The sequence below is a fragment of the Haplochromis burtoni genome, unplaced genomic scaffold, assembly GCF_018398535.1.
Source record: "Haplochromis burtoni strain Fernald_Lab_line unplaced genomic scaffold, NCSU_Asbu1 Contig_677, whole genome shotgun sequence".
Taxonomy (NCBI): Eukaryota; Metazoa; Chordata; class Actinopteri; order Cichliformes; family Cichlidae; genus Haplochromis; species Haplochromis burtoni.
The window spans coordinates 141,063-150,541 of record NW_024583038.1 but is presented as its reverse complement, the minus strand read 5'-3'; the positions used below and the strand labels follow the sequence as shown (position 1 = coordinate 150,541).

Below are 9,479 nucleotides of genomic sequence, written 5' to 3'. Positions count from 1 at the left end.
ATTTTTAACCTTAATTTATATTTTAATCCTTCCTAGTTAAATTTACCCTTTTTAATTTTTCATATTTATTTCCTATCTTATTCATAGCCTTTTCCTTTTTTGTTTTCTTTAGGTCACGAGCAGTTGTCCAAGCATTTCACTGCATATCGTACTGTGTATGTGTATGTACGTGACAAATAAAATTTGAATTTTTTAAACCAGGCGTGTCCAAACGTTTTCACTGACGCCCACATACATAAAACTATAGGAGGGGCGGGGCCAGTTACTAGAAATGAGGTATATAACCTTAACTTTACTGTATTAAAGTTAGAAAAATCACTTAAAAGTGGTCAAATATGTTATATTGTTGAATATAATTAAAGACAAAACTGCCTTCATCCCATCTTTCCATAAACGGATCTTTGTTGATTTGTCCAGAAAAAGCTTTGGTAGCTCGTTCTCACAGCAGCCTCAGATTTCTTCTTGGACTGAAGATTTACAGCACAGAGAAAAAGCAATAAATAAAGCTTGTTATTTAAGTTATTAGGCTCAGCAACACACCTGTTAACGTCCGTTTGAAACAGTTATCAACATTAACAGACTGAACTGGGCTTAATAACAGGAGTGCATCATTTTAGTAGATTATTCTGGTGAGCATCAGCTGCGCTGGGTTTGTAAATCGGGCCGTCCAGCCGCGGTGCTGATCCGACGCCACTCGTGCCAAAAACCCGGACAAATGTCACTTGATCAAGGAGCAGATGTGCATCAGATGAGATCAGCTGACTGCGTGCGCTGTGCACAGCGGTGTGTGCTCTGTGTGTTAACAAGGAAAACGCAGATAAGAAAGTGGTGCACAAAAGCAGAGTGGTGACAGAATCGATGCGCATTACTGATATTTGAAGCATGTGTATCTGCACATTAACACACGGGTACTGTGGAATATAGTTTTACTCACCTAAGGCGCTCGTGCTCTCGTCCACTCCCCGCAAAAAATAGCAGCTGTGCGGCGTCTGTGGCGTCGGTGCTCTCGTCACATGCGATGGAGTCAAAATCAAAAGCACAGCTTTGTCAGACAGCTGCAGTTTAATGTTGGCCGACGAGTCTTCAGTGCGTCGCACGACTGGATTTCTGGACACGCTGACGTTGTTGAAGTTCTGCACTTTTCCCACATTATTTCGGTGACTTTAACGAGGCCGTGTTTTATGAGGTCTCCATCTGAAAAAGGCTCGCCATGTCTCGCGATGAGTTGGGCGACCTCATAGCGGCTATCGGAGCCTTTTCCTGGACCTTTCGAGCACGAAATAAATACTGCTGCTGACCCTGCAGGAGAGTTAATGTCTGCTCTGACTCAGCACTAGTGTCGGATGCACAGGCCTGATGTTTGGTTTCATAATGACGTCGCACATTATACTCTTTCATAACTGCCACAGTTTCAGTGCAGATCAAACAGACACACTTCCCCTTGAATTCTTTGAAGAAATATTCACTCTCCCACCGTGTCTGAAATTTTCTGCACTCACTTTCTACCTTTGGCTTCTTTGGTTCTGACCTGTTTAGTAACTTGGGGTAAATTTCTTCTGTGATTGTCCTTTTTGGTGGAGCAACTGCCTTGATCAACAGTAGCTCCCCCTGGTGTTAAAACGAAGAAGTGCAATACACTCAAGCAAAAGTTGAAGTGTGGCCTTATTCTATGCTATTTATAAATTAAATTAATCAATTAAAAATGGCCCGCGGGCTGCAGTTGGCCATAGACAGTGGTTTAGCCAAATTGTCACATGCTAACATGCTGTTAGCTTGGAAGCTTTTCACTGTGAGTGAAGATGCAAACTTCCCCTTAGTTCAGCTATTAGGGCTGAGAGGATTATGAGAGGATCATCAGGGGGTCCTTTTGTCCCTCTGTGGGGGGAAACTCCCACTAGGTTTATATCTGGGACTCTCCACCATTTGACCTTAGAACAGAAGAAGCTTCTCGGATGAGAGGTGAAACGTCTTCAAGCAACTTAAAGAAGTCCAGACGCTTTTCTTTGCAAGCTCCTTTGACCAGCTATTAGGGCGTGTCCATGAAAACATGCTTAATAAAAAAACCTATGGTCATTTAAAAGAAGCTAACAAAGGCAAAGTGGTTGAAGCTAAAGCTAGAATGTGCTGAGAGCCACCCAAAAGCCAGCAGCACATAATGAACAAAGGATCACCGCAGTTATGGTGAACATTATGGAGATGAATCGAGAAGGTCAAAAGTTCTGTTTCCTGTGATTATAAACATGCTGGAGAATGTTGGATGTAACTCACGTTTGATTTGTTGCACCTGCTTCCATTTAGTAACGTTTGTCAGCAACTTATTTTTACTTAGTTCAGTGAATTATTCAGCTTCTCAGTTTTTAACCCTCATCTTACAGATTAGGATCCATTGAGACCTCGCCGGTTATTTATCAGCTCATTGCAGGATATTTATTACAGCCTTTCTACAGCAGCTGGTAGTTCATCCTCGCTCTGCCCTTACTGCTGATGTCCCTCTGTTGATGAGCTTTATTCTGGAGTGGGACAATTCACTCTCGCAGCCTGAATTTGTGGCCATTCTCCTTTATTATTATACTTTATTAGTAATAGTTACTCAGATGATTTTCTACCACATTTTTCTTTTTCTTATCTCCTTCTGTCCCTCCAGACGTCCCACAGCAGCCTGTCTGTAAGGAAGAGGAGGAGGAGGTTCTCCCTGAGCAGCAGCTCTGGAACCAGGAGAGGAGCTCCAGTGTGGAGCAGGAGGAACCAGAAGCTCCACAGATTAAAGAGGAAGAGGAGGAACTGTGCAGCAGTCAGGAGGGAGAGCAGCTGGGACTGAAGGAGGAGACGGATACCTTCATGGTGACTGCTGCTGAGGAAGGAGAGCACAGTGAACCAGAAGCAGGCAGGGAGCAGCTCCTCACTCACAACTTTGCTGTAGCTGACAGTCAAGATCTGGGAGGAAACAAGAACGCAGATTCAAGATCAAGTAGAGAAAGACACAAAAGTCACAACAATGCAGAAAATCCCGCTATGTCAGAGAGTCACTGTAACTTTGATAAAAGTAGTAAGTCTTTAAAATGTGATGTTTGTGGAAAAACCTTCAAGTTTAATTATCAAATGAAGGATCATTATTCAATCCACACAGGTGAGAGACCGTTCGCTTGTACAGTGTGTGGAAAAATGTTCAGATGCAGCAGCTTTTTGAAGAAGCACCTAAGAACGCACTCCGATGTGAAGCCATATACTTGTAAAACATGTGGGAAAAAGTTTGGAAGCAATCGTAATTTAGTGACGCACACCAGAATTCACACAGGTGTGAAACCATATCAATGCAAAACGTGTGGGAAATGGTTCAGATGTCACTCTCATTTAAGAGATCACATAAGAATTCACACAGGCGAGAAACCATATCGTTGTGAAACATGCGGGGAAGCTTTCAGACATCGTAATGTTTTTTCGGCACATGTAAAAAAGTCACACATGTTGTTGTAAAGGTCAGACGTTTTCATCACACGTGTTCTTTTTTTACCTGGCTACATCACCATGGTAACTTGTGACGGGAGAAGAGAGCGGGAGATCGACCGGTGGACTGGTGCTGCGGCTCGTTTTAGAAAGTCTCCGTTTTCACTGTCCACACTGCGGCGTGAAAGCACCGTTTTCAAGAGCGTTTTCAAAACGCTGCGTTTTCCATCAGTGAACACGCCGTCTCAGTGTGGACAGGAGGCCAAAATGGAGAGAAAACAATGTGTTTTAAAACAAAAGCGCATTAGTGTGGACGTAGCCTGTATCTCTTGGCTGGGGGAGGTCTGGGCTTCTCTGCTTAGGCTGCTGTCGCTGCCACCCGGCCCCGGATAAGTGGAAGAAGATGTGTGGATGGATGAATTGCAGCTATTACAAAAACAATAAAATGAATTTGTTTGCTGCAGACTAAAGCAAATCTTAGGTCAGGCTTTGGGACTGTAAGCTTTAATGTTTAACTGGGTCCAGTTCAGCGTTTCAGAGCTCTAATGAGAGCTGAGCGCACACTCAAAGAGAAAATAATTATCACATTAAAATGTTTATTTTACTGCTCAATGCACTAAATCACCAGATTAACAGCTTTCTTCAGCATTAATCTTTTGTGATACTTTCAGCTGTGATGCTTTTTATTAGTATTTTTGATGTTTTTATAGATGTTTTATCATTATATCATCATCAAAGCTTAAATCAAAAGTTCACATCCACCGTAATGACACCGTTTTCTCTGACTGGGGTTTTAGGTTTTCTTGAGTCAGTTAACATAAAGGAAGTCTGGCTATGTTGCAGTGCATTCGTACCCTTAAGATCTGAAATGGTCCAAAGTCTGATGAACTAAGCCACAGGAAGCTGGACTGCTGTACAACATTGTATTCACAGATCCAAGCATCATTCATCCATGTGAACTCTGACATGCATCACTATGAACCACATAAACATGTTCACTCTGCTCATTATCCAGATGTGTTTGAGGAGGGAGCAGCAAAAACAATGTAAACAGCACAGAGCGTCCTGAGGTCTGTAGTGTTCAGAGAAAGTTAGATTTATCGTTTTGAAGTGAAAGAGTGAGAGAGTATTCCTACATAACTGAATTAAGGAGATCTGTTCATGTGAGACGGACTTCATGATAAATTAATTAAATCATATTTATGTCCATAAAATATTCATATCTGACTGAACCTTCATGTGTGATTGAAATCTTGGCAAATTATGTGAAGTAAAACATCGAAAAGAAGAAAATGAGATGAAGTGATTTCAAAGTTTAAGCTTTGTTTTAAGTCATGTATGTAATAAACTCAGAGAGGATGATAAGCTGGACATCGGTCGATAGACGTCAGCAGCAGTGATTGGATGTCACAGTGGATGAGACCAGATGTAATCTCAGAAGCTGTCATGTCCAGAGGAGCGAGTGGGGGAGGCAAAACGGCAAAGAAGTGTAAAAGAAGGCACCCGGGACCTTTTGGAGCTGCCACTGCCTCTGGTTCTTGGAATGATTAGAAGATTTTGCCCGCGGAGCCCACAGGTAGAAATCAGAGCAAGTTACAGCAGAGGAGCAACCAAGGCCAGCACAGTGAACGTTTTGTCTTGTTCCCTGAACATTTTTGACATGTGGGACTATAAAGTCAAGAAGATCTGGATTCCAGCTGTTTCTTTCAGTCCTTTCCTGTTGGATTGTATCCACACAGAGACAACGGGCACGTCCTGGCCGACATCTGCAGCTTCTCTCCAGTTTCTCTCCTCACAAAGATTAGAACACACAACGAGACAATGGACGCAAAGCAGAGCAGTGATGTAGGACACAGAAGTAAAACGGGAAACGACACAGAGACACGGAGTTGACAAGGGGATATGTCTGACAGGGAACACAGACAGAAACCAAAGACTAGAGATTCAAAATAAGACAAAAAGACTTAATAATAACCAACATAAAACACTGGGTCACTGAGCAGGACCAGGACACCCAGGTGGGAGAGGGGTGTCGCTCTGCAAGCGTGGTCCAGGGTCCTGTCCCCTGGTAGGACCTTCAACATGTTGGTGGAATTTGGGGAGTGCAGATTTCAAACATGCCTCATGAAAGTCCCCGACAACAACAGAGTGCTCTCGCTGCTGATAACAAGTTGGAGGTGATTGAGTGTTGAGCTCACCTCAGCATCAGGGGTGATGTAAACAATGGTAAGTATGGCTACAGTTAGCCATACTAGGTGTGTCCAAGGATGCTAAAGGCGTGTGCTGCTGAATTTGGGGAGCCGCTACAACGAGTCTTCAACCTCAGTCTGCGACTGGGGAGAGTGCCCGCCCTCTGGAAGACATCCTGCATCGTCCCGGTCCCCAAACAACCGGTCCAACGAGCTGAATGACTTCCGACCGGTGGCACTGACGTCACATCTTATGAAGACTCTAGAGCGGCTCTTCCTCAACCTCCTCCGACCACAGGTACAACATGCCCAGGACCCACTACAGTTTGCATACAAGGCGGGTGTCGGAGTGGAGGATGCCATCCTGTACCTCCTGCATAGAGCCCACTCACACCTGGATGGGGGAAAAGGCACGGTCAGGATCCTGTTTCTTGACTTTTCCAGTGCCTTTAATACCATCCGGCCCTGTATGCTTCAGGAAAACTGAACAGGATGGAGGTGGACCCCTGCCTGGTGGCTTGGATCTCCGACTACCTCACCGACAGACCACAGTACGTCAGGCTGAAGGACATCACGTCTGACACAGTGGTCAGCAGCACAGGAGCACCACAGGGAACTGTGCTGTCCCCTCTTCTCTTCACCCTGTACACCTCTGACTTCTGCTACAACTCTGAATTATGCCACATTCAGAAGTTTGCAGATGACACAGCCATCATGGGGTGTATCTGGGATGATCAGGAAGAGGAGTACAGAAGTCTGGTGAGGAACTTTGTCGCATGGAGTCACACAAACCACCTGCAACTCAACACCTCAAAGACTAAGGAACTGGTTGTGGACTTCGGGAGGTCTAGAGCAGGTCCACTGCCGGTTCAGATAGAGGGGGAGGAGGTGGAGGTGGTCAACAAGTACAAGTACCTCGGGCTGTGGGTGGACAATAAACTGGACTGGTCATGCAACACAGAGCACCTGTATAAAAAAGCCCAAAGCCGACTGTACTTCCTCAGGAGGCTGAGGTCTTTTAACATCTGCAGGAAGCTCCTGAGGATGTTTTACCAGTCGGTGGTTGCTGGAGTACTTTTCTATGCTGTGGTGTGCTGGGGGAGCAGCACAGCAAAGAAGGACTCATCCAGGCTGGAGAAACTGATCAGGAGGGCTAGCTCTGTGGTCGGCATGAAGCTGGACACTCTGGTGACAGTGGCAGAGAAAAGGACATTAAAGAAACTGATGGACATTATGACAATGCCAGGCATCCTCTGCACACGGCCATTAACAACCAGAAGAGTCTGTTCAGTGACAGGTTGCTTCTCCCAAAGACAAGAACTAACAGACTTAAAAACTCCTTTGTCCCACACGCCATCAGACTGTTTAACTCCTCTCTGGAGGGGAGAGGGAGGGGAAACAGGAGGACAAAGGAGGGGGGAACAACTAAGCTGTAGTGCCTCTTCACCTCACTGTGCAATACCTTTGTTAATAGTCAACAGTGCAATAGACTCAATACTTGAAATGTGCAATTCACTTGTATTTTTATTTTTTATTTTTATTTCTTTTTATTCTATTTATCCCCTTCGTATATTTTATTTATATATTTCTCTGTATTTATATATGTGTATATATATATAATATTCTGTAACTTCTGTTGGTGCTGTGCTTTTGGAAACAGAATTTCCCAGAGGAACCCACCCGAGGGATTAATAAAGTTTTATCTTATCTTATCTTATCTTATCTTATCTAAGGTAGACAGAAGGACCTACACCTAATTGGAATGGCCTGTAAGTCCGGTGAGCAGTTACTGTCTACAATCCTACTGTTGAGGCACCAGGCCTGGAGCACAGAGGACAGTATCATTGATATCATTTCATTCCAGGGTCCTATGATTTTTGTGTTTGCATCAACTTTTCTTTTAGACTTTAGAGAGAAGTGATGGGACTAATTGGATCAGCCAATCAAACAGTTTTGTGCTTCCACAGCAGCTCTGTCTCTGTCTCTGATCTTTACTGCTTCATTTCTCTGTTGTCTTTGTCATCAGTCCAATGACACAAGAATCAGAGGTTTAACAGTGTGTGGCTCCCTCTAGTGGATGTTGTGGAGTATTCTGTTGTCTTTGCTCCAAAGGTTTTTGTACAGAGTTTTGCTGTTTCCTGTCACTGTGGGCCGCAGAGCACAGTAGTACACAGCAGAGTCAGACAGCTGAAGCTTCTGGATCTTCAGAGGAACTGATGTCTTGTTGAGCTCAGCATCAAATCTGTTTTTGGGGAAGTCTTGAGCGTTGTCCTCTGATGCTGTGTCACGTCTTAAAACATATTTTGGAAATTTGTTAACTTCTTGTTTGTACCAGAACAAATATGCGTATGCAGAAGTTGTTTCGTATTTGCAGTGAAGTGTAACTGTGTCTCCTTCAGCAGCAATGACATCTCCTTGTTCCTGGATCACTTTGTCTTCTCCTTTACACTCTGAGGAAGAACAGAACATGCAGAGGAAGAGATGGATCAATAAACATGATTAAAAACTCACCATTAATCAGACTCACACATTTATTTAAGCAGAGGAAACAGGTTGATGTTTGTATCTCACCAAAGAAAAGAGCAGCAAGAATAATCCACAGCCAATGTTCCATCTGTACAACAAGGTTTAAATCAACAGGAGAAACTAGCTGATGTTCAACATTCAGTCTGAGAATTGTTCTCTTCACAGCAGCACTTATTATTGACACAATGGTTGAACACAGTGCAGAAGGAGAGCCCCGCCTACTGGATGATGTCGCCCTCTAGTGGAGCATCTCTGTGGGTTTGCTGTCACTGTGGGCCTCACAGCAGAGTCTGTCACTGCAGCCGAGCAGATCTGAAGATCCATTCATCTTTGACCATCAACAACTTTAAGTCAGAACAGACAGAATAACTCTGTAACCTCATGATCTGTGTTCATGTTGAATATGTCAGCTCCCTCTGACTGTGAGCAGAAACAAAGTCAGAAACAGACTGAAGATCACTGACAGCCTGTGAGAGACAAAGAGAATCTGTGTCTGCGTTTAGTTATAGCCGTGAAAGATGAAGAGAAGATGTGACGGAAAAACTTTTGTTCAGATTCAAAGTTCAAGTGAAGACTTAGTGAAGGTCAAAGGGAAGAGAAATCACAGCTGCAGAGAAAACGAGGAGACTGCAGCAAGTAGACGACACAAAGGATTCATTGAATATGTTGTTTACAAAGACAGAACTGCTCACTTAGGTAATCCAACCTTTCAGCACCAGGAAAGATCAGGTTTGATATCCAACGATAAGTCACCTGACAGAATCGACTAAAGATGTTTTATTAGAGTTGCATAGAGTTTGTGAGGGAGGGAAGTTTCCACAAAGCTGGAAGGAGGCAGTGATTACACTGATACGTAAACCAGGGAAGGATGACACAAAGCCAGGAAACTACAGAGCAATAGCTTTAACATCCAACATCTGCAGAATAATGGAGAGAACGAGAAATGACAGACGAGTGTACTATGTAGAAAATAAAGGATATTTGATTTGAAGTACCACAGCGGCTTTAGAAGAGGGGGAGGTGCAACACATCCAGTGTGTGTTTAGAATATGAAATGAGGAACAAGGAGAGTGTGATGGTGGTCTTTTTGATATAGAAAAAACATATGATGTGATGTGGAGAGAAGGTCTGTTAATTAAAATTAGGGAGATGGGTTTAAATGGTTTAATATTCATTTAATATTCGCCTAGCTTGGGAGCTAGGCGAATATTACTACTATTACTAATATCACTACGGCCGTCTTCTTCTGTTTGTCTACCACCACTATGTCCGGTTGGTTAGCCACCACCATTTTGTCCGTCTGTATCTGGAAGTCCCACA

At 43.7% G+C, this 9,479-nt stretch overlaps 1 protein-coding gene and 1 gene segment (V, D, J or C); one reads left to right on the top strand and one right to left on the bottom strand.

The window, feature by feature from the left end:
• LOC121811780 (zinc finger protein 3 homolog) overlaps positions 1 to 3,735 on the top strand; it is a 9,048-nt gene extending 5,313 nt beyond the window's left edge. Inside the window, exon 2 of one of the 3 annotated variants that reach the window (XM_042215200.1) lies at positions 2,645 to 3,735. In XM_042215200.1, the coding sequence (XP_042071134.1) occupies positions 2,645 to 3,474 (830 nt within the window). In that variant the 3' untranslated portion in view covers positions 3,475 to 3,735. The remainder of the gene's footprint in view (positions 1 to 2,644) is intronic. The other 2 variants (XM_042215199.1, XM_042215201.1) reach the window with 2 other exon arrangements.
• Positions 3,736 to 7,378: 3,643 nt separating this feature from the next.
• LOC102292770 lies at positions 7,379 to 8,463 on the bottom strand. The segment is given in 2 exon segments: positions 7,379 to 8,083; positions 8,205 to 8,463. Coding segments are annotated over 2 exon segments (423 nt in total).
• Positions 8,464 to 9,479: the final 1,016 nt, after the last annotated feature.